Source organism: Oncorhynchus nerka, linkage group LG14, assembly GCF_034236695.1.
Source record: "Oncorhynchus nerka isolate Pitt River linkage group LG14, Oner_Uvic_2.0, whole genome shotgun sequence".
Classification (NCBI taxonomy): domain Eukaryota; kingdom Metazoa; phylum Chordata; class Actinopteri; order Salmoniformes; family Salmonidae; genus Oncorhynchus; species Oncorhynchus nerka.
Window position 1 is genome coordinate 20,152,987 of NC_088409.1, and position 26,289 is coordinate 20,179,275.

The 26,289-nt window shown below is 53.1% G+C and overlaps 1 protein-coding gene across 1 annotated transcript in view; it reads right to left on the bottom strand.

Annotated features, from left to right (window-relative positions):
- Positions 1-26,289, bottom strand: part of LOC115124321 (testis-expressed protein 10 homolog) — a 32,493-nt gene continuing 6,204 nt past the window's right edge. Inside the window, exons 11-15 of the mRNA XM_065027714.1 lie at positions 24,888-25,065; positions 19,860-19,948; positions 19,646-19,779; positions 283-363; positions 1-201 (exon numbers count right to left, since the gene is read on the bottom strand). Coding sequence (XP_064883786.1) covers positions 13-201; positions 283-363; positions 19,646-19,779; positions 19,860-19,948; positions 24,888-25,065 — 671 coding nt within the window. The 3' untranslated portion in view covers positions 1-12. The remainder of the gene's footprint in view (positions 202-282; positions 364-19,645; positions 19,780-19,859; positions 19,949-24,887; positions 25,066-26,289) is intronic.

Consider the following 26,289-nt stretch of genomic DNA (forward strand, 5'->3'; position numbering starts at 1 on the left):
GTCACACACAGGCTACCTCTTGTGGTTGTTCTCTGAGGCGGTGTCCTGCTGTAGGGTCAGTAGCAGAGACAGTAGGCTGAGGCAGCAGCGGGACAGGAACCTCAGCAGAGGTTCACTGGGGAGGAAGGACAGGTCCAACAGTCTGGCCACCGCTCTCAACAACCCTGCTGCCATACTGTCTGGTACCACAGACAGACCAGTCTGGGAGGGAGAGACACAGTTACACACACACACACACACACACACGCACAGAGATGAGTTCACACAAGTACACCATCTCACCAGGTTCTTGCAGATGCCGTTCTGCAGCACGTCAAAGCACTGTGAACGAGACCCCAGTGTCTCCAAGCAGTGGCACACTTCCTGTGGGTGGGACATAGACAGTGGTTAAGATCACTTCCTGCTGTTTTAAAGGTCATATTTCACAACATTAATATCATTCATATTGGAGTGTCTCCTGAGTGGCGCAGCAGTCTAAGGCACTGCATCTCAGTAGGCTGGACACATGACATTTTTAACAATGTTTTTTTCTAATAAAAACTAGTTCAATGCATCCGCGGTGGAGCCCAGTTTCATAATATTACCATATATCCCAGCTGCCTGCCGTAGTTTTGAAGTGTTCACGAAAAAAATCAGACCTTATTTTAGGGCATTTTTCACCCTGCCAGCTCCTATTAATTCTATTGAACACTGTGGCACAAACTCGCCTTCCGAACGTTCTAATCCCAGTTTATTGTACTATGTCACAATGCCTGCTTTACTATTGTTGGCAATGGAGACCTGCACAAGTTGTTAATAGTTCAAATGTAAACAACTAAAAATGACTCGTGGAACTCTGAGGTCGTCCCATTGTTTCCTATAGGGAAATATAGGTATGCCTGTCTATTTTGCCAAATATCTCGCAATGTGTATATTTAGATTTTTTAAAATTGGACACCATTTTAAATCATGAGAATCTCTTCTTTGTAATTATGTAAGGCTGGGCAGTGTATCTCGTAGTCATTAAACGCTATCCCCGAAATACTTTTTGCCCTTGGAACGCCAAGCTCCCCCCATTGTTTTTTTTTTGTTTGTTTTTTTGTTGTTGAATTTTTACCCCTTTTTCTCCCCAATTTCGTGGTGTCCAATTGTTGTAGTAGCTGCTATCTTGTCTCCTCGCTACAACTCCCGTACGGGCTCGGGAGAGACGAAGGTTGAAAGTCATGCGTCCTCCGATACACAACCCAACCAAGCCGCACTGCTTCTTAACACAGCGCGGAGGAAACACCGTGCACCTGGCAACCTTGGTTAGCGTGCACTGCGCCCGGCCCGCCACAGGAGTTGCTGGTGCACGATGAGACAAGGACAACCCTACCGACCAAGCCCTCCCTAACCCGGACGACGCTAGGCCAATTGTGCGTCGCCCCATGGACCTCCCGGTCGCGGCCGGTTACGACAGAGCCTGGGCGCGAACCCAGAGTCTCTGATGGCCAGCTGGCGCTGCAGTACAGCGCCCTTAACCTGCGCCACCCGGGAGGCCCCCATTGTTTTCCTATGGAGAAGCATGCTGGTATATTTCGCCAAATATCTTGTGTATATTTAGATTTTCTTCCAATTCGGACACCATTTTAATCATGAGAATCATCTCTCTCGAATCAGTTGTCCGAAGAACAGATTTTAGTGGTAAAATAAATAAAACATTTTTTAGTGCCATTTAGTCGAAATGGAATTCTAAGCATCACTTTAGTCCAAACAGCCTCTGTGAACGTTCCATTCTATTCATTTGCTATGGGCTCGCGCAAGTGTTCCAGCTTAGCCATTCATTTGCTATGGGCTCGCGCAAGTGTTCCAGCTTAGCCATTCATTTGCTATGGGCTCGCGCAAGTGTTCCAGCTTAGCCAACGTTCTTTGACCATTTTCAGCCTTGGGCGAATTTTGACTCGTTCTATTGTCCAGCCTAATCTCAGTACAAGAGGCGTCACTACAGTCCCTGGTTCGAATCCAGGCTGTATCACATCCGGCCGTGATTTGGAGTCCCATAGGGCGGCGAACAATTGGCCCAGCGTCGTCCGGGTTTGACCCTCCTTTGTAAATAAGAATTTGTTCTTAACATTTCCACTCCTCCACATCCACCAGATACCTCACATCTCCTCCACATCCACCAGATATCTCTCCTCTCCTTCACATCCACATCCACCAGTTACCTCTCCTCTCCTTCACATCCACATCCACCAGATACCTCCCCCTCCTCCACATCCACCAGATACCTCTCCTCTCCTCCACATCCACCAGTTACCTCTCCTCTCCTCCACATCCACCAGATACCTCTCCCTCCTCCACATCCACCAGATACCTCTCCTCTCCTCCACATCCACCAGTTACCTCTCCCTCCTTCACATCCACATCCACCAGATACCTCTCCCTCCTCCACATCCACCAGTTACCTCTCCTCTCCTCCACATCCACCAGATACCTCTCCTCTCCTCCACATCCACCAGATACCTCTCCTCTCCTCCACATCCACCAGATACCTCTCCTCTCCTCCACATCCACCAGATACCTCTCCTCTCCTCCACATCCACCAGTTACCTCTCCTCTCCTCCACATCCACCAGATACCTCTCCTCTCCTCCACATCCACCAGATACCCCTCCCCTCCTTCACATCCACCAGATACCTCTCCTCTCCTCCACATCCACCAGATACCTCTCCTCTCCTCCACATCCACCAGATACCCCTCCTCTCCTTCACATCCACCAGATACCTCTCCTCTCCTCCACATCCACCAGATACCTCTCCTCTCCTCCACATCCACCAGATACCTCCTCTCCTTCACATCCACCAGATACCTCTCCTCTCCTCCACATCCACCAGTTACCTCTCCTCTCCTCCACATCCACCAGATACCTCTCCTCTCCTCCACATCCACCAGATACCTCTCCTCTCCTCCACATCCACCAGTTACCTCTCCTCTCCTCCACATCCACCAGTTACCTCTCCTCTCCTCCACATCCACCAGATACCTCTCCTCTCCTCCACATCCACCAGATACCTCTCCTCTCCTCCACATCCACCAGATACCTCTCCTCTCCTCCAAATCCACCAGATACCTCTCCTCTCCTCCAAATCCACCAGATACCTCTCCTCTCCTCCACATCCACCAGATACCTCTCCTCTCCTTCACATCCACCAGATACCTCTCCTCTCCTCCACATCCACCAGATACCTCTCCTCTCCTCCAAATCCACCAGATACCTCACCTCTCCTCCAAATCCACCAGATACCTCACCTCCTCCACATCCACCAGTTACCTCTCCTCTCCTCCACATCCACCAGATACCTCTCCTCTCCTCCACATCCACCAGATACCTCTCCTCTCCTCCACATCCACCAGATACCTCTCCTCTCCTCCACATCCACCAGATACCCCTCATCCACATCCACCAGATACCCTCTCCACATCCACCAGATACCCCTCCTCCTTCACATCCACCAGATACCTCTCCTCTCCTCCACATCCACCAGATACCTCTCCTCTCCTCCACATCCACCAGATACCCCTCCTCCTTCACATCCACCAGATACCTCTCCTCTCCTCCACATCCACCAGATACCTCTCCTCTCCTCCACATCCACCAGATACCCCTCCCTCCTTCACATCCACCAGATACCTCTCCTCTCCTCCACATCCACCAGTTACCTCTCCTCTCCTCCACATCCACCAGATACCTCTCCTCTCCTCCACATCCACCAGATACCTCTCCTCTCCTCCACATCCACCAGATACCTCTCCTCTCCTCCACATCCACCAGATACCTCTCTCTCCTCCACATCCACCAGTTACCTCTCCTCTCCTCCACATCCACCAGATACCTCTCCTCTCCTCCACATCCACCAGATACCTCTCCTCTCCTCTCCTCCACATCCACCAGTTACCTCTCCTCTCCTCCACATCCACCAGATACCTCTCCTCTCCTCCACATCCACCAGTTACCTCTCCTCTCCTCCACATCCACCAGATACCTCTCCTCTCCTCCACATCCACCAGATACCTCTCCTCTCCTCCACATCCACCAGATACCTCTCCTCTCCTCCAAATCCACCAGATACCTCTCCTCTCCTCCAAATCCACCAGATACCTCTCCTCTCCTCCACATCCACCAGATACCTCTCCTCTCCTTCACATCCACCAGATACCTCTCCTCTCCTCCACATCCACCAGATACCTCTCCTCTCCTCCAAATCCACCAGATACCTCACCTCTCCTCCACATCCACCAGTTACCTCTCCTCTCCTCCACATCCACCAGATACCTCTCCTCTCCTCCACATCCACCAGATACCTCTCCTCTCCTCCACATCCACCAGATACCTCTCCTCTCCTCCACATCCACCAGATACCCCTCATCCACATCCACCAGATACCCCTCATCCACATCCACCAGATACCCCTCCCTCCTCCACATCCACCAGATACCCCTCCCCTCCTCCACATCCACCAGTTACCTCTCTCTCCTTCACATCCACATCCACCAGATACCTCTCCTCTCCTTCACATCCACCAGATACCCCTCCCCTCCTCCACATCCACCAGATACCCCTCCTCCTCCACATCCACCAGTTACCTCTCCTTCACATCCACATCCACCAGATACCTCTCCTCTCCTTCACATCCACCAGATACCTCTCCTCTCCTCCACATCCACCAGATACCTCTCCTCTCCTCCACATCCACCAGATACCTCTCCTCCACATCCACCAGATACCTCTCCTCTCCTCCACATCCACCAGATACCTCTCCTCTCCTCCACATCCACCAGTTACCTCTCCTCTCCTCCACATCCACCAGATACCTCTCCTCTCCTCCACATCCACCAGATACCTCTCCTCTCCTCTCCTCCACATCCACCAGATACCTCTCCTCTCCTCCACATCCACCAGTTACCTCTCCTCTCCTCCACATCCACCAGATACCTCTCCTCTCCTCCACATCCACCAGTTACCTCTCTCCTCTCCTCCACATCCACCAGATACCTCTCCTCTCCTCCACATCCACCAGTTACCTCTCCTCTCCTCCACATCCACCAGATACCTCTCATCTCCTCCACATCCACCAGTTACCTCTCCTCTCCTCCAAATCCACCAGATACCTCTCCTCTCCTCCACATCCACCAGATACCTCTCCTCTCCTTCACATCCACCAGATACCTCTCCTCTCCTCCACATCCACCAGATACCTCTCCTCTCCTCCAAATCCACCAGATACCTCACCTCTCCTCCACATCCACCAGTTACCTCTCCTCTCCTCCACATCCACCAGATACCTCTCCTCTCCTCCACATCCACCAGATACCTCTCCTCTCCTCCACATCCACCAGATACCTCTCCTCTCCTCCACATCCACCAGATACCCCTCATCCACATCCACCAGATACCCCTCATCCACATCCACCAGATACCCCTCCCCTCCTCCACATCCACCAGATACCCCTCCCCTCCTCCACATCCACCAGTTACCTCTCCTCTCCTTCACATCCACATCCACCAGATACCTCTCCTCTCCTTCACATCCACCAGATACCCCTCCCCTCCTCCACATCCACCAGATACCCCTCCCTCCTCCACATCCACCAGTTACCTCTCCTTCACATCCACCAGATACCTCTCCTCTCCTTCACATCCACCAGATACCTCTCCTCTCCTCCACATCCACCAGATACCTCTCCTCTCCTCCACATCCACCAGATACCTCTCCTCTCCTCCACATCCACCAGATACCTCTCCTCTCCTCCACATCCACCAGATACCTCTCCTCTCCTTCACATCCACCAGATACCCCTCCCCTCCTCCACATCCACCAGATATCTCTCCTCTCCTTCACATCCACATCCACCAGTTACCTCTCTCTCTCCTTCACATCCACATCCACCAGATACCTCCTCCTCTCCTCCACATCCACCAGATACCTCTCCTCTCCTCCACATCCACCAGATACCTCTCCTCTCCTCCACATCCACCAGATACCTCTCCTCTCCTCCACATCCACCAGTTACCTCTCCTCTCCTCCACATCCACCAGATACCTCTCCTCTCCTCCACATCCACCAGTTACCTCTCCTCTCCTCCACATCCACCAGATACCTCTCATCTCCTCCACATCCACCAGTTACCTCTCCTCTCCTCCAAATCCACCAGATACCTCTCCTCTCCTCCACATCCACCAGATACCTCTCCTCTCCTTCACATCCACCAGATACCTCTCCTCTCCTCCACATCCACCAGATACCTCTCCTCTCCTCCAAATCCACCAGATACCTCACCTCTCCTCCACATCCACCAGTTACCTCTCCTCTCCTCCACATCCACCAGATACCTCTCCTCTCCTCCACATCCACCAGATACCTCCTCTCCTCCACATCCACCAGATACCCTCCTCTCCTCCACATCCACCAGATACCCCTCATCCACATCCACCAGATACCCCTCATCCACATCCACCAGATACCCCTCCCCTCCTCCACATCCACCAGATACCCTCCCCTCCTCCACATCCACCAGTTCTCCTCCTCCTCTCCTTCACATCCACATCCACCAGATACCTCTCCTCTCCTTCACATCCACCAGATACCCCTCCCTCCTCCACATCCACCAGATACCCCTCCTCCTCCACATCCACCAGTTACCTCTCCTTCACATCCACCAGATACCTCTCCTCTCCTTCACATCCACCAGATACCTCTCCTCTCCTCCACATCCACCAGATACTCTCCTCTCCTCCACATCCACCAGATACCTCTCCCTCTCCTCCACATCCACCAGATACCTCTCCTCTCCTCCACATCCACCAGATACCTCTCCTCTCCTTCACATCCACCAGATACCCCTCCCCTCCTCCACATCCACCAGATATCTCTCCTCTCCTTCACATCCACATCCACCAGTTACCTCTCCTCTCCTTCACATCCACATCCACCAGATACCTCCCCTCTCCTCCACATCCACCAGATACCTCTCCTCTCCTCCACATCCACCAGATACCTCTCCTCTCCTCCACATCCACCAGATACCTCTCCTCTCCTCTACATCCACATCCACCAGATACCTCCCCTCTCCTCCACATCCACCAGATACCTCTCCTCTCCTCCACATCCACCAGATACCTCTCCTCTCCTCTACATCCACCAGATACCTCTCCTCTCCTCTACATCCACCAGTTACCTCTCCTCTCCTCCACATCCACCAGATACCTCTCCTCTCCTCCACATCCACCAGTTACCTCTCCTCTCCTCCACATCCACATCCACCAGATACCTCTCCTCTCACTCCACATCCACCAGATACCTCTCCTCCACATCCACCAGATACCCTCATCCACATCCACCAGATACCCCTCATCCACATCCACCAGATACCCCTCCCCTCCTCCACATCCACCAGATACCCCTCCCTCCTCCACATCCACCAGTTACCTCTCCTCTCCTTCACATCCACATCCACCAGATACCTCTCCTCTCCTTCACATCCACATCCACCAGATACCTCTCCTCTCCTCCACATCCACCAGATACTCTCCTCTCCTCCACATCCACCAGATACCTCTCCTCTCCACATCCACCAGATACCTCTCCTCTCCTCCACATCCACCAGATACCCCTCCCCTCCTCCACATCCACCAGATACCTCTCCTCTCCTCCACATCCACCAGATACCTCTCCTCTCCTCCACATCCACCAGATACCCCTCCTCTCCTCCACCAGATACCTCTCCTCCACATCCACCAGATACCTCACCTCTCCTTCACATCCACCAGTTACCTCTCCTCTCCTCCACATCCACCAGATACCTCCTCTCCTCCACATCCACCAGATACCTCTCCTCTCCTCCACATCCACCAGATACCTCTCCTCTCCTCCACATCCACCAGATACCTCTCCTCTCCTCCACATCCACCAGATACCTCTCCTCTCCTTCACATCCACCAGATACCTCTCCTCCACATCCACCAGATACCTCTCCTCTCCTCCACATCCACCAGATACCTCTCCTCTCCTCCAAATCCACCAGTTACCTCACCTCTCCTCCACATCCACCAGTTACTCTCCCTCCTCCAAATCCACCAGATACCTCTCCTCTCCTCCACATCCACCAGATACCTCTCCCTCTCCTCCACATCCACCAGATACCTCTCCTCTCCTCCAAATCCACCAGATACCTCACCTCTCCTCCACATCCACCAGTTACCTCTCCTCTCCTCCACATCCACCAGATACCTCTCCTCTCCTCCACATCCACCAGATACCTCTCCTCTCCTCCACATCCACCAGATACCTCTCCTCTCCTCCACATCCACCAGATACCTCTCCTCTACATCCACCAGATACCTCTCCTCTCCTCCACATCCACCAGATACCCCTCCTCTCCTCCACCAGATACCTCTCCTCCACATCCACCAGATACCTCACCTCTCCTTCACATCCACCAGTTACCTCTCCTCTCCTCCACATCCACCAGATACCTCTCCTCTCCTCCACATCCACCAGATACCTCTCCTCTCCTCCACATCCACCAGATACCTCTCCTCTCCTCCACATCCACCAGATACCTCTCCTCTCCTCCACATCCACCAGATACCTCTCCTCTCCTCCACATCCACCAGATACCTCACCTCTCCTCTCCTCCACATCCACCAGATACCTCTCCTCCACATCCACCAGATACCTCTCCTCCACATCCACCAGATACCTCTCCTCTCCTCCACATCCACCAGATACCTCTCCTCTCCTCCAAATCCACCAGATACCCCTCCTCTCCTCCAAATCCACCAGATACCCCTCCTCTCCTCCACATCCACCAGATACCTCTCCTCTCCTCCACATCCACCAGATACCTCTCCTCTCCTCCAAATCCACCAGATACCTCTCCTCTCCTCCAAATCCACCAGATACCTCACCTCTCCTCCACATCCACCAGTTACCTCTCCTCTCCTCCACATCCACCAGATACCTCTCCTCTCCTCCACATCCACCAGATACCTCTCCTCTCCTCCACATCCACCAGATACCTCTCCTCTCCTCCACATCCACCAGATACCTCTCCTCCACATCCACCAGATACCCCTCATCCACATCCACCAGATACCCCTCATCCACATCCACCAGATACCCCTCCCCTCCTCCACATCCACCAGATACCCCTCCCCTCCTCCACATCCACCAGTTACCTCTCCTCTCCTTCACATCCACATCCACCAGATACCTCTCCTCTCCTTCACATCCACATCCACCAGATACCTCTCCTCTCCTTCACATCCACCAGATACCTCTCCTCTCCTCCACATCCACCAGATACCTCTCCTCTCCTCCACCAGATACCTCTCCTCTCCTCCACATCCACCAGATACCTCTCCTCTCCTCCACATCCACCAGATACCCCTCCTCCTCCACATCCACCAGATACCTCTCCTCTCCTCCACATCCACCAGATACCTCTCCTCTCCTCCACATCCACCAGATACCCCTCCTCTCCTCCACCAGATACCTCTCCTCCACATCCACCAGATACCTCACCTCTCCTTCACATCCACCAGTTACCTCTCCTCTCCTCCACATCCACCAGATACCTCCTCTCCTCCACATCCACCAGATACCTCTCCTCTCCTCCACATCCACCAGATACCTCTCCTCTCCTCCACATCCACCAGATACCTCTCCTCTCCTCCACATCCACCAGATACCTCTCCTCTCCTTCACATCCACATCCACCAGATACCTCTCCTCTCCTTCACATCCACCAGATACCTCTCCTCTCCTCCACATCCACCAGATACCTCTCCTCTCCTCCACATCCACCAGATACCTCTCCTCTCCTCCACATCCACCAGATACCTCTCCTCTCCTCCACATCCACCAGATACCCCTCCCTCCTCCACATCCACCAGATACCCTCCTCTCCTCCACATCCACCAGATACCTCTCCTCTCCTCCACATCCACCAGATACCCCTCCTCTCCTCCACCAGATACCTCTCCTCCACATCCACCAGATACCTCACCTCTCCTTCACATCCACCAGTTACCTCTCCTCTCCTCCACATCCACCAGATACCTCTCCACATCCTCCTCCACATCCACCAGATACCTCTCCTCTCCTCCACATCCACCAGATACCTCTCCTCTCCTCCACATCCACCAGATACCTCTCCTCTCCTCCACATCCACCAGATACCTCTCCTCTCCTTCACATCCACCAGATACCTCTCCTCCACATCCACCAGATACCTCTCCTCTCCTCCACATCCACCAGATACCTCTCCTCTCCTCCAAATCCACCAGATACCTCTCCTCTCCTCCACATCCACCAGATACCTCTCCTCTCCTCCACATCCACCAGATACCTCTCCTCTCCTCCAAATCCACCAGATACCTCTCACCTCTCCTCCACATCCACCAGTTACCTCTCCTCTCCTCCACATCCACCAGATACCTCTCCTCTCCTCCACATCCACCAGATACCTCTCCTCTCCTCCACATCCACCAGATACCTCTCCTCTCCTCCACATCCACCAGATACCCCTCATCCACATCCACCAGATACCCCTCATCCACATCCACCAGATACCCCTCATCCACATCCACCAGATACCCCTCATCCACATCCACATCCACCAGTTACCTCTCCTCTCCTTCACATCCACCAGATACCTCTCCTCTCCTTCACATCCACATCCACCAGATACCTCTCCTCTCCTTCACATCCACCAGATACCTCTCCTCTCCTCCTCCACCAGATACCTCTCCTCTCCTCCACATCCACCAGATACCTCTCCTCTCCTCCACATCCACCAGATACCTCTCCTCTCCTCCACATCCACCAGATACCCCTCCCCTCCTCCACATCCACCAGATACCTCTCCTCTCCTCCACATCCACCAGATACCTCTCCTCTCCTCCACATCCACCAGATACCCCTCCTCTCCTCCACATCCACCAGATACCTCACCTCTCCTTCACATCCACCAGTTACCTCTCCTCTCCTCCACATCCACCAGATACCTCCTCTCCTCCACATCCACCAGATACCTCTCCTCTCCTCCACATCCACCAGATACCTCTCCTCTCCTCCACATCCACCAGATACCTCTCCTCTCCTCCACATCCACCAGATACCTCTCCTCTCCTTCACATCCACCAGATACCTCTCCTCCACATCCACCAGATACCTCTCCTCTCCTCCACATCCACCAGATACCTCTCCTCTCCTCCAAATCCACCAGTTACCTCACCTCTCCTCCACATCCACCAGTTACCTCTCCTCTCCTCCAAATCCACCAGATACCTCTCCTCTCCTCCACATCCACCAGATACCTCTCCTCTCCTCCACATCCACCAGATACCTCTCCTCTCCTCCAAATCCACCAGATACCTCACCTCTCCTCCACATCCACCAGTTACCTCTCCTCTCCTCCCATCCACCAGATCCTCTCCTCCACATCCACCAGATACCTCTCCTCTCCTCCACATCCACCAGATACCTCTCCTCTCCTCCACATCCACCAGATACTCCCTCCTCCACATCCACCAGATACCTCTCCACATCCACCAGATACCCCTCATCCACATCCACCAGATACCCCTCATCCACATCCACCAGATACCCCATCCACATCCACATCCACCAGTTACCTCTCCTCTCCTTCACATCCACATCCACCAGATACCTCTCCTCTCCTTCCACATCCACCAGATACCTCTCCTCTCCTCCACATCCACCAGATACCTCTCCTCTCCTCCACATCCACCAGATACCTCTCCTCTCCTCCACATCCACCAGATACCTCTCCTCTCCTCCACATCCACCAGATACCCCTCATCCACATCCACCAGATACCCCTCATCCACATCCACCAGATACCCTCTCCACATCCACATCCACCAGATACCCCTCCTCTCCATCCACATCCACCAGATACCTCTCCTCCTCACATTCACCAGATACCTCTCCTCTCTTCACATCCACCAGATACCTCTCTCTCCTCCACATCCACCAGATACCTCTCCTCTCCTCCACATCCACCAGATACCTCTCCTCTCCTCCACATCCACCAGATACCTCTCCTCTCCTCCACATCCACCAGATACCCCTCCCCTCCTCCACATCCACCAGATACCTCTCCTCTCCTCCACATCCACCAGATACCTCTCCTCTCCTCCACATCCACCAGATACCCCTCCTCTCCTCCACCAGATACCTCTCCTCCACATCCACCAGATACCTCACTCTCTCCTTCACATCCACCAGTTACCTCTCCTCTCCTCCACATCCACCAGATACCTCCTCTCCTCCACATCCACCAGATACCTCTCCTCTCCTCCACATCCACCAGATACCTCTCCTCTCCTCCACATCCACCAGATACTCTCCTCTCCTCCACATCCACCAGTTACCTCTCCTCTCCTCTCCTCCACATCCACCAGATACCTCTCCTCCACATCCACCAGATACCTCTCCTCTTCTCCAAATCCACCAGATACCTCTCCTCTCCTCCACATCCACCAGATACCTCTCCTCTCCTCCACATCCACCAGATACCTCTCCTCTCCTTCACATCCACTAGATACCTCTCCTCTCCTCCACATCCACCAGATACCTCTCCTCTCCTCCACATCCACCAGATACCTCACCTCTCCTCCACATCCACCAGATACCTCTCCTCCACATCCACCAGATACCTCTCCTCCACATCCACCAGTTACCTCTCCTCTCCTTCACATCCACCAGATACCTCTCCTCTCCTTCACTAGATACCTCTCCTCTCCTCCACATCCACCAGATACCTCACCTCTCCTCCACATCCACCAGATACCTCTCCTCTCCTCCACATCCACCAGATACCTCTCCTCTCCTCCACATCCACCAGATACCTCTCCTCTCCTCCACATCCACCAGATACCTCTCCTCTCCTCCACATCCACCAGATACCTCTCCTCTCCTCCACATCCACCAGATACCCCTCCTCCCTCACATCCACCAGATACCTCCTCTCCTCTCCTCCACATCCACCAGATACCTCTCCTCTCCTCCACATCCACCAGATACCTCTCCTCTCCTCCACATCCACCAGATACCCCTCCCTCCTCCACATACACCAGATACCTCTCCTCTCCTCCACATCCACCAGATACCTCTCCTCTCCTCCACATCCACAAGATACCTCTCCTCTCCTCCACATCCACCAGATACCCCTCCCTCCTTCACATCCACCAGATACCTCTCCTCTCCTCTCCTCCACATCCACCAGATACCTCTCCTCTCCTCCACATCCACCAGATACCTCTCCTCTCCTCTCCTCCACATCCACCAGATACTCTCCTCCACATCCACCAGATACCTCTCCTCCACATCCACCAGATACCTCTCCTCTCCTCCACATCCACCATATACTCTCTCCTCTCCTCCACATCCACCAGATACCTCTCCTCCACATCCACCAGATACCTCTCCTCCTCTCCTCCACATCCACCAGATACCTCTCCTCTCCTTCACATCCACCAGATACCTCCCCTCCACATCCACCAGATACCTCTCCTCCACATCCACCAGATACCTCTCCTCTCCTCCACATCCACCAGATACCTCTCCTCTCCTCCACATCCACCAGATACCTCTCCTCTCCTCTCCTCCACATCCACCAGATACCTCTCCTCTCCTCCAAATCCACCAGATACCTCTCCTCTCCTCCACATCCACCAGATATCTCTCCTCTCCTCCACATCCACCAGATACCTCTCCTCTCCTCCACATCCACCAGATACCTCTCCTTCACACTCCCCCTTTTCCTAGAAATGAAAGGGTTAAGCGAGACTCGGTAATGGGAGCTGACGTGGCAGATCTGACAATCTTTTTAAACATTGTTTTATGAGCCCAAACAATCAGGAAGTGTCTGTGTGTAAGGAGGGCGAAATCCAATAGTAGTAATGGCATTATGGAGGGATGGAATTAGAGGACAAATGAAGGAGAGGTACACGTCACTCTTCTCTAATTAACATCACCCACAACCATTCATCAGACAAACCACATTACACCACACGTGCAAATGTCTACTTAGTTATTTCTATATCTAACAGATGGCCTTTCTCCACACATCCAAGAGATACATAACAGGTTGGGGCCAACAAGTACATTACAATATGTCACTGCTCTCACACACACACACACACACACACACTGTAGAGAGCGACAGAGGGGTACAGGTGAGACGAGAGGGCATCACACACACAGTAGAGAGCGACAGAGGGGTACAGGTGAGACGAGAGGGCATCACACACACTGTAGAGAGCGACAGAGGGTACAGGTGAGACGAGAGGGCATCACACACACTGTAGAGAGCGACAGAGGGTACAGGTGAGAGAGAGGGCATCACACACACTGTAGAGAGCGACAGGGGGGTACAGGTGAGAGAGAGGGTATCACACACACTGTAGAGAGCGACAGAGGGGTACAGGTGAGACGAGAGGGCATCACACACACTGTAGAGAGCGACAGAGGGGTACAGGTGAGACGAGATGGTATCACACACACTGTAGAGAGCGACAGAGGGGTACAGGTGAGACGAGAGGGTATCACACACACTGTAGAGAGCGACAGAGGGGTACAGGTGAGACGAGAGGGTATCACACACACTGTAGAGAGCGACAGAGGGGTACAGGTGAGAGAGAGGGTATCACACACACTGTAGAGAGCGACAGAGGGGTACAGGTGAGAGAGAGGGCATCACACACACTGTAGAGAGCGACAGAGGGGTACAGGTGAGAGAGAGGGCATCACACACACTGTAGAGAGCGACAGAGGGGTACAGGTGAGAGAGAGGGCATAACACACACTGTAGAGAGCGACAGAGGGGTACAGGTGAGAGAGAGGGTATCACACACACTGTAGAGAGCGACAGAGGGGTACAGGTGAGACGAGAGGGCATCACACACACTGTAGAGAGCGACAGAGGGGTACAGGTGAGAGAGAGGGCATAACACACACTGTAGAGAGCGACAGAGGGGTACAGGTGAGACGAGAGGGTATCACACACACTGTAGAGAGCGACAGAGGGGTACAGGTGAGACGAGAGGGCATCACACACACTGTAGAGAGCGACAGAGGGGTACAGGTGAGACGAGAGGGCATCACACACACTGTAGAGAGCGACAGAGGGGTATAGGTGAGAGAGAGGGTATCACACACACTGTAGAGAGCGACAGAGGGGTACAGGTGAGACGAGAGGGCATCACACACACAGTAGAGAGCGACAGAGGGGTACAGGTGAGACGAGAGGGCATCACACACACTGTAGAGAGCGACAGAGGGGTACAGGTGAGAGAGAGGGCATCACACACACTGTAGAGAGCGACAGAGGGGTACAGGTGAGACGAGAGGGCATCACACACACTGTAGAGAGCGACAGAGGGGTACAGGTGAGACGAGAGGGCATCACACACACTGTAGAGAGCGACAGAGGGGTACAGGTGAGACGAGAGGGCATCACACACACTGTAGAGAGCGACAGAGGGGTACAGGTGAGAGAGAGGGCATCACACACACTGTAGAGAGCGACAGAGGGGTACAGGTGAGACGAGAGGGCATCGAGAGGGCATCACACACACTGTAGAGAGCGACAGAGGGGTACAGGTGAGAGAGAGGGCATCACACACACTGTAGAGAGCGACAGAGGGGTACAGGTGAGATGAGGGCATCACACACACTGTAGAGAGCGACAGAGGGGTACAGGTGAGACGAGAGGGCATCACACACACTGTAGAGAGCGACAGAGGGGTACAGGTGAGACGAGATGGTATCACACACACTGTAGAGAGCGACAGAGGGGTACAGGTGAGACGAGAGGGTATCACACACACTGTAGAGAGCGACAGAGGGGTACAGGTGAGAGAGAGGGTATCACACACACTGTAGAGAGCGACAGAGGGGTACAGGTGAGAGAGAGGGCATCACACACACACACTGTGAGAGAGAGGGCATCACACACACTGTAGAGAGCGACAGAGGGGTACAGGTGAGAGAGAGGGCATAACACACACTGTAGAGAGCGACAGAGGGGTACAGGTGAGAGAGAGGGTAGAGAGAGGGCATCACACACACTGTAGAGAGCGACAGAGGGGTACAGGTGAGACGAGAGGGCATCACACACACTGTAGAGAGCGACAGAGGGGTACAGGTGAGAGAGAGGGCATAACACACACTGTAGAGAGCGACAGAGGGGTACAGGTGAGACGAGAGGGTATCACACACACTGTAGAGAGCGACAGAGGGGTACAGGTGAGACGAGAGGGCATCACACACACTGTAGAGAGCGACAGAGGGGTACAGGTGAGACGAGAGGGCATCACACACACTGTAGAGAGCGACAGAGGGGTACAGGTGAGAGAGAGGGCATCACACACACTGTAGAGAGCGACAGAGGGGTACAGGTGAGACGAGAGGGCATCACACACACTGTAGAGAGCGACAGAGGGGGGTACAGGTGAGGGACAGGTGAGAGGGCATCACACACACTGTAGAGAGCGACAGAGGGGTACAGGTGAGACGAGAGGGCATCACACACACTGTAGAGAGCGACAGAGGGGTACAGGTGAGACGAGAGGGCATCACACACACTGTAGAGAGCGACAGAGGGGTACAGGTGAGAGAGAGGGCATCACACACACTGTAGAGAGCGACAGAGGGGTACAGGTGAGACGAGAGGGCATCACACACACTGTAGAGAGCGACAGAGGGGTACAGGTGAGAGAGAGGGCATCACACACACTGTGGAGAGCGACAGAGGGGTACAGGTGAGACGAGAGGGCATCACACACACTGTAGAGCGCGACAGAGGGTACAGGTGAGACGAGAGGGTATCACACACACTGTAGAGAGCGACAGAGGGGTACAGGTGAGACGAGAGGGCATCACACACACTGTAGAGAGCGACAGAGGGGTACAGGTGAGAGAGAGGGTATCACACACACTGTAGAGAGCGACAGAGGGGTACAGGTGAGACGAGATGGTATCACACACACTGTAGAGAGCGACAGAGGGGTACAGGTGAGACGAGAGGGCATCACACACACTGTAGAGAGCGACAGAGGGGTACAGGTGAGACGAGATGGTATCACACACACTGTAGAGAGCGACAGAGGGGTACAGGTGAGACGAGATGGTATCACACACACTGTAGAGAGCGACAGAGGGGTACAGGTGAGACGAGAGGGGGTGAGACGAGAGGGCATCACACACACTGTAGAGAGCGACAGAGGGGTACAGGTGAGACGAGAGGGCATCACACACACTGTAGAGAGCGACAGAGGGGTACAGGTGAGACGAGAGGGCATCACACACACTGTAGAGAGCGACAGAGGGGTACAGGTGAGACGAGAGGGCATCACACACACTGTAGAGAGCAGAGGGGTACAGGTGAGAGAGGGTCACACACACAGGTGAGACGAGAGGGCATCACACACACTGTAGAGAGCGACAGAGGGGTACAGGTGAGATGAGGGCATCACACACACTGTAGAGAGCGACAGAGGGGTACAGGTGAGATGAGGGCATCACACACACTGTAGAGAGCGACAGAGGGTACAGGTGAGACGAGAGGGCATCACACACACTGTAGAGAGCGACAGAGGGGTACAGGTGAGAGAGAGGGCATCACACACACTGTAGAGAGCGACAGAGGGGTACAGGTGAGACGAGAGGGCATCACACACACTGTAGAGAGCGACAGAGGGGTACAGGTGAGACGAGAGGGCATCACACACACTGTAGAGAGCGACAGAGGGGTACAGGTGAGACGAGAGGGCATCACACACACTGTAGAGAGCGACAGAGGGGTACAGGTGAGACGAGATGGTATCACACACACTGTAGAGAGCGACAGAGGGGTACAGGTGAGACGAGAGGGTATCACACACACTGTAGAGAGCGACAGAGGGGTACAGGTGAGACGAGAGGGCATCACACACACTGTAGAGAGCGACAGAGGGGTACAGGTGAGACGAGAGGGCATCACACACACTGTAGAGAGCGACAGAGGGGTACAGGTGAGACGAGAGGGCATCACACACACTGTAGAGAGCGACAGAGGGGTACAGGTGAGACGAGAGGGCATCACACACACTGTAGAGAGCGACAGAGGGGTACAGGTGAGACGAGAGGGCATCACACACACTGTAGAGAGCAGGTGACAGAGGGGTACAGGTGAGACGAGAGGGTATCACACACACTGTAGAGAGCGACAGAGGGGTACAGGTGAGACGAGAGGGCATCACACACACTGTAGAGAGCGACAGACAGAGGGGTACAGGTGAGACGAGAGGGCATCACACACACTGTAGAGCGCGACAGAGGGGTACAGGTGAGACGAGAGGGCATCACACACACTGTAGAGAGCGACAGAGGGGTACAGGTGAGAGAGAGGGCATCACACACACTGTAGAGAGCGACAGAGGGGTACAGGTGAGACGAGAGGGCATCACACACACTGTAGAGAGCGACAGAGGGGTACAGGTGAGACGAGAGGGCATCACACACACTGTAGAGAGCGACAGAGGGGTACAGGTGAGACGAGAGGGCATCACACACACTGTAGAGAGCGACAGAGGGGTACAGGTGAGACGAGAGGGCATCACACACACTGTAGAGAGCGACAGAGGGTACAGGTGAGACGAGAGGGCATCACACACACTGTAGAGAGCGACAGAGGGGTACAGGTGAGATGAGGGCATCACACACACTGTAGAGAGCGACAGAGGGGTACAGGTGAGATGAGGGCATCACACACACTGTAGAGAGCGACAGAGGGGTACAGGTGAGACGAGAGGGCATCACACACACTGTAGAGAGCGACAGAGGGTACAGGTGAGACGAGAGTGCATCACACAAACTTTCAGAGGTGAGAAACAATGTTAAACTTTTCCTCATTAACTTCAAATCAAAAGCCAATTTGTCATTACGTTCTATTGAAATGAGGTGTGTTCAATGTGTTAGAATGTGTGTGTGAACCAGCCCCCAGACCTGTGTGCACCTGTTGGCATTCTCTCCTCCATTAAAAACAATCCTGTCTCATTAGTGGAATCAGAGCAGACATGGTCCGTCCTCTAATCCTGTCCCCCCTGCCCCCCCAACCCTCAGTCTGATTGACTCAGACATGAGATGACCAGGATCTCAGGGTCTAATTGAAGAGCTGAATTAGTGATTATAGCCCCCCTCCACACACACCTCTTGCTTCGGGGCACATTTCCTTTAACAGTAATTTCCGAGCACAAATGTCACACTCCCGTCATGCCACAGGCTCTCATTAGCATTTCTACATTTCCACAGTGCCCGATAACCACGCAGACACAGCCTGCGCAACGCGATAAAGGTTCCCCTCTCGGCCAGCGTGGCCAGATAAAGCATCCCCTCTGAGCCCTGTGTGTGACACCAGGGGGAACTAAATAACTGACACAGTGTCCAGAACACCTCTCACAGGTACACTACACTGGCAGAAGTGCTCAGTCTCCATCTCGGTCGCTGTCTTTCTCTTTTCACATTTTACACTCCATCTAGACCTCTCATTCACCGTCTCTGTCACAACAGTCACTTATAAAGCCCTGCTAGGTGTTCTGAGTGAGGTGTGTCCTGACCTCCACCACGTCCCAGTGGTGTGTGAATTGCTCCAGGGGGGTGGGGTAGAGGCTGAGGGGGGAGAGGGGGGAGGGAGGGAGCACGCTCTCATCCCCAGCCTCCTGCAGGGTGGCCAGCTCATCAGACGAAAACCCTGAAAGAGAGAAAGATTGGTAAGTTTTCTTGGAGTGACCAGATACCAGTGAGACAAGAAATGTGAGGGCGGAGCCTGACCTGTGAGGGTGGAGAACAGGAAGCTGATGTAGTCAACATCACGCAGGGTCGCGTCCTGAGACCCTACTGACCAGCCACTCAAAGAGGACCTGAAATGCACACAGGTTACAATGGAGTGAGAGAGGACGGTCTGGAGTGTTGGTGAAGTGAGAGAGGACGCTGGAGTGTTGGTGAAGTGAGAGAGGACGGTCTGGAGTGTTGGTGAAGTGAGAGAGGACTGTCTGGAGTGTTGGTGAAGTGAGAGAGGACGGTCTGGAGTGTTGGTGAAGTGAGAGAGGACGGTCTGGAGTGTTGGTGAAGTGAGAGAGGACGGTCTGGAGTGTTGGTGAAGTGAGAGAGGACGGTCTGGAGTGTTGGTGAAGTGAGAGAGGACGGTCTGGAGTGTTGGTGAAGTGAGAGCCCATAACTAAAGCCCTCTTACAGGATGGACGATTGTGCCAGGTTGTTTTCTGACGAACCACATTAAAACAGAATCAAGTTTCCCCCGAGTCGAGAGAGAGAGAGAGAGAGACTGTGCGCAGGGTGGGGTTCGGAGGACGAAGAGGAAGGGGGGTCAGAGATGAATACATGGTGTGTTCTGTAACATTAGAGACACGTGACTGGACAGTTCTGCCACATTCCACCCAAACATTAGTCTCTATACACACACACTGACGAAACCCCTAGTCTCTATACACACACACTGCCCCAACCCCTAGTCTCTACACACACACACAGCCCCAACCCCTAGTCTCTACACACACACACTGCCCCAACCCCTAGTCTCTACACACACACTGCCCCAACCCCTAGTCTCTACACACACACACTGCCGAAACCCCTAGTCTCTACACACACACACTGCCCCAACCCCTAGTCTCTACACACACACACTGCCCCAACCCCTAGTCTCTACACACACACACACACTGCCCCAACCCCTAGTCTCTACACACACACACACACACACACTGCCCCAACCCCTAGTCTCTACACACACACACACACTGCCCCAACCCCTAGTCTCTACACACACACACACACACCCACACTGCCCCAACCCCTAGTCTCTACACACACACACTGCCCCAACCCCTAGTCTCTACACACACACACACACTGCCCCAACCCCTAGTCTCTACACACACACACTGCCCAAACCCCTAGTCTCTACACACACACTGCCCAAACCCCTAGTCTCTACACACACACACACACACACACACACACAGCCTCAACCCCTAGTCTCTACACACACACACTGCCCCAACCCCTAGTCTCTACACACACACACACACTGCCCCAACCCCTAGTCTCTACACACACACACACACACACCACCAACCCCTAGTCTCTGCCCCAACCCCTAGTCTCTACACACACACACACACTGCCCCAACCCCTAGTCTCTACACACACACACACACTGCCCCAACCCCTAGTCTCTACACACACACACACACTGCCCCAACCCCTAGTCTCTACACACACACACTGCCCAAACCCCTAGTCTCTACACACACACACTGCCCAAACCCCTAGTCTCTACACACCCACACACACTGCCCAAACCCCTAGTCTCTACACACACACACACACACTGCCCCAACCCCTAGTCTCTACACACACACACTGCCCCAACCCCTAGTCTCTACACACACACACTGCCCCAACCCCTAGTGTCTACACACACACACACACACACACATACACTGCCCAAACCCCTAGTCTCTACACACACACACAGCCCAAACCCCTAGTCTCTACACACACACACTGCCCAAACCCCTAGTCTCTACACACACACACACACACACACACACACACACACACACACACACACACACTCAACCCCTAGTCTCTACACACACACTGCCCCAACCCCTAGTCTCTACACACACACACACACTGCCCAAACCCCTAGTCTCTACACACACACACTGCCCCAACCCCTAGTGTCTACACACACACACACACACACACACATACACTGCCCAAACCCCTAGTCTCTACACACACACACAGCCCAAACCCCTAGTCTCTACACACACACACAGCCTAAACCCCTAGTCTCTACACACACACACTGCCCCAACCCCTAGTCTCTACACACACACACACACACTGCCCCAACCCCTAGTCTCTACACACACACACACACTGCCCCAACCCCTAGTCTCTACACACACACTGCCCCAACCCCTAGTCTCTACACACACACTGCCCCAACCCCTAGTCTCTACACACACACACACAGCCCCAACCCCTAGTCTCTACACACACACACAGCCCCAACCCCTAGTCTCTACACACACACACACAGCCCCTAGTCTCTACACACACACACACAGCCCCTAGTCTCTACACACACACACACACACAGCCCCAACCCCTAGTCTCTACACACACACACAGCCCCAACCCCTAGTCTCTACACACACACACACACACACACACACACAGCCCCAACCCCTAGTCTCTACACACACACACACAGCCCCAACCCCTAGTCTCTACACACACACTGCCCCAACCCCTAGTCTCTACACACACACACACACTGCCCCAACCCCTAGTCTCTACACACACACACACACTGCCCCAACCCCTAGTCTCTACACACACACACACACTGCCCCAACCCCTAGTCTCTACACACACACACACACTGCCCCAACCCCTAGTCTCTACACACACACACACTGCCCAAACCCCTAGTCTCTACACACACACACTGCCTAAACCCCTAGTCTCTACACACACACACTGCCCAAACCCCTAGTCTCTACACACACACACACACAGCCTCAACCCCTAGTCTCTACACACACACTGCCCCAACCCCTAGTCTCTACACACACACACTGCCCAAACCCCTAGTGTCTACACACACACACACTGCCCCAACCCCTAGTCTCTACACACACACACACTGCCCAAACCCCTAGTCTCTACACACACACACACTGCCCAAACCCCTAGTCTCTACACACACACACTGCCCAAACCCCTAGTCTCTACACACACACACTGCCCAAACCCCTAGTCTCTACACACACACACACTGCCCAAACCCCTAGTCTCTACACACACACACACTGCCCATACCCCTAGTCTCTACACACACACACACTGCCCATCCCCTAGTCTCTACACACACACACACTGCCCCAACCCCTAGTCTCTACACACACACTGCCCCAACCCCTAGTCTCTACACACACACACACACACTGCCCCAACCCCTAGTCTCTACACACACACACACACACTGCCCCAACCCCTAGTCTCTACACACACACAGCCCCAACCCCTAGTCTCTACACACACACACACAGCCCCAACCCCTAGTCTCTACACACACACAGCCCCAACCCCTAGTCTCTACACACACACACACAGCCCCAACCCCTAGTCTCTACACACACACACACACACACAGCCCCAACCCCTAGTCTCTACACACACACACACACACAGCCCCAACCCCTAGTCTCTACACACACACACAGCCCCAACCCCTAGTCTCTACACACACACACACACACAGCCCCAACCCCTAGTCTCTACACACACACACACACACACAGCCCCAACCCCTAGTCTCTACACACACACTGCCCCAACCCCTAGTCTCTACACACACACACTGCCCCAACCCCTAGTCTCTACACACACACACACTGCCCCAACCCCTAGTCTCTACACACACTGCCCAAACCCCTAGTCTCTACACACACTGCCCAAACCCCTAGTCTCTACACACACTGCCCAAACCCCTAGTCTCTACACACACACACTGCCCAAACCCCTAGTCTCTACACACACACACACACACAGCCTCAACCCCTAGTCTCTACACACACACTGCCCCAACCCCTAGTCTCTACACACACACTGCCCCAACCCCTAGTCTCACACACACACACACTGCCCAAACCCCTAGTCTCTACACACACACACACACTGCCCAAACCCCTAGTCTCTACACACACACACACACACACACACTGCCCAAACCCCTAGTCTCTACACACACACTGCCCCAACCCCTAGTCTCTACACACACACACTGCCCCAACCCCTAGTGTCTACACACACACACACACACACACACACTGCCCCAACCCCTAGTCTCTACACACACACTGCCCCAACTCCTAGTCTCTACACACACTGCCCCAACCCCTAGTCTCTACACACACACACACACACACACTGCCCCAACCCCTAGTCTCTACACACACACACTGCCCCAACCCCTAGTCTCTACACACACACTGCCCCAACCCCTAGTCTCTACACACACACACACTGCCCCAACCCAGAGTCTCTACACACACACACACACTGCCCCAACTCCTAGTCAGGTGTGTGTGTGTGTGTGTGTGTGTGTGTGTGTGTGTATAACACTAACCCAGAGAAACACTGGGTGTCTTACAAATACACACACACTTGCTGGCGATGAACACTGATGACATCATAGCGTTATGCAAGGCCGGATGCGTGTGAGAAATCATGACCAAACAGCAGAACATTGCTATGCTCACACACAACAGCACACTAAAGGACCAACACTGCCATCTAAAGGTCCAGTGAACTAGAAATTCCCATCAAGTGCCATCAGCATCAGGCCTTGTTATAAACCATGAGCTCATGACACTGATCTTGTGCCACAACCCTCCACGTGCCTTAATTGGTTGATTGTTTGATTCCATTAAGCTGGCGAACCATCGGTCTGCTGTCTCCCCTCTCTAACCAGGAATGACTGACGGCTCTCTCTCACTCTCACTTTTATGAATTGAAAATTCTATTCAGAACATTTTTAAGTGCAAGAGAAACGATGTCAAACCGTAAAGGCCACGTGATGTTGGTCTGCCCTGGAATCATCTAGATGTTTTGAGGATGAAACCTCAACGCTCAAACGTTGTTTAAGTTTAAACCACATGGCACATGACTCTCACATTTCTGTGACACAGGGACCATGTAAGAACATTGGGTTAGTGACAGAGTTTCTGACCTGTAGCTTTGGGAGGTTGCTGGGGTTACCTGATGTGTATGATGCGTATGAGGGAGGCAGCCAGGCCGGCAGAGACGCGTCCCGCAGTGCAGCAGCGACTCAGATTGGCCAACAGACCCTGTGACATCACAGGCAGGAAGTAGAGTAGCTGGACCAATCGCTGCTGAGATTCAGCCGGTAACAATACCACACTGCCCTCCTGTGGGTCTACACACACACACACACACACACACACAAACTCAACAACAGCGGTTCTCAACTGGTCGTCTTAGGACCCATATTGAACCAGGTTGTCAGTCTTGACCCAATATTCGCGTCGAGAAAAATAATAGTCAAAATACAATTTGGAAAACTATTTTTAATTCTATATTGATATTAAATGTAGCAATTATATGACAAGGGAACAACATTCCCACGTCTTTCATTCTCAATAATTACATTTTGCCCATATTCTTGATTAAAAATTTAAATAAACTCACTGGTTTGAGACCACAAAAAAAAAATGCTGCTAAAAGCTTTATATAAAAAAATAGTGTGATTGAAGAACACTTTTCCAGAGATTAAATTATTTAGAAATGTACATTTATTATCAACTCTATACACTTTCTACCTTGTTAAAGCCGTTAGAGTTCAAACTGTAGTATTTTTTCACCAGTTTGGCTGCTCTACACATCACCAACTACAGCTCATACACTACAGCAGAGGAGGGCAACTACAGCTCATACACTATAGCAGAGGAGGGCAACTACAGCTCATACACTATAGCAGAGGAGGGCAACTACAGCTCATACACTATAGCAGAGGAGGGCAACTACAGCTCATACACTATAGCAGAGGAGGGCAACTATAGGGCAACTACAGCTACACTATAGCAGAGGAGGGCAACTACAGCTCATACACTATAGCAGAGGAGGGCAACTACAGCTCATACACTATAGCAGAGGAGGGCAACTACAGCTCATACACTATAGCAGAGGAGGGCAACTACAGCTCATACACTATAGCAGAGGAGGGCAACTACAGCTCATACACTATAGCAGAGGAGGGCAACTACAGCTCATACACTATAGCAGAGGAGGGCAACTACAGCTCATACACTATAGCAGAGGAGGGCAACTACAGCTCATACACTATAGCAGAGGAGGGCAACTACAGCTCATACACTATAGCAGAGGGCAACTACAGCTCATACACTATAGCAGAGGAGGGCAACTACAGCTCATACACTATAGCAGAGGAGGGCTACAGCTCATACACTACAGCAGAGGAGGGCTCAGCTCATACACTATAGCAGAGGAGGGCAACTACAGCTCATACACTATAGCAGAGGAGGGGCACAGCTCATACACTATAGCAGAGCTCATACAGCTCATACACTATAGCAGAGGAGGGCAACTACAGCTCATACACTATAGCAGAGGAGGGCAACTA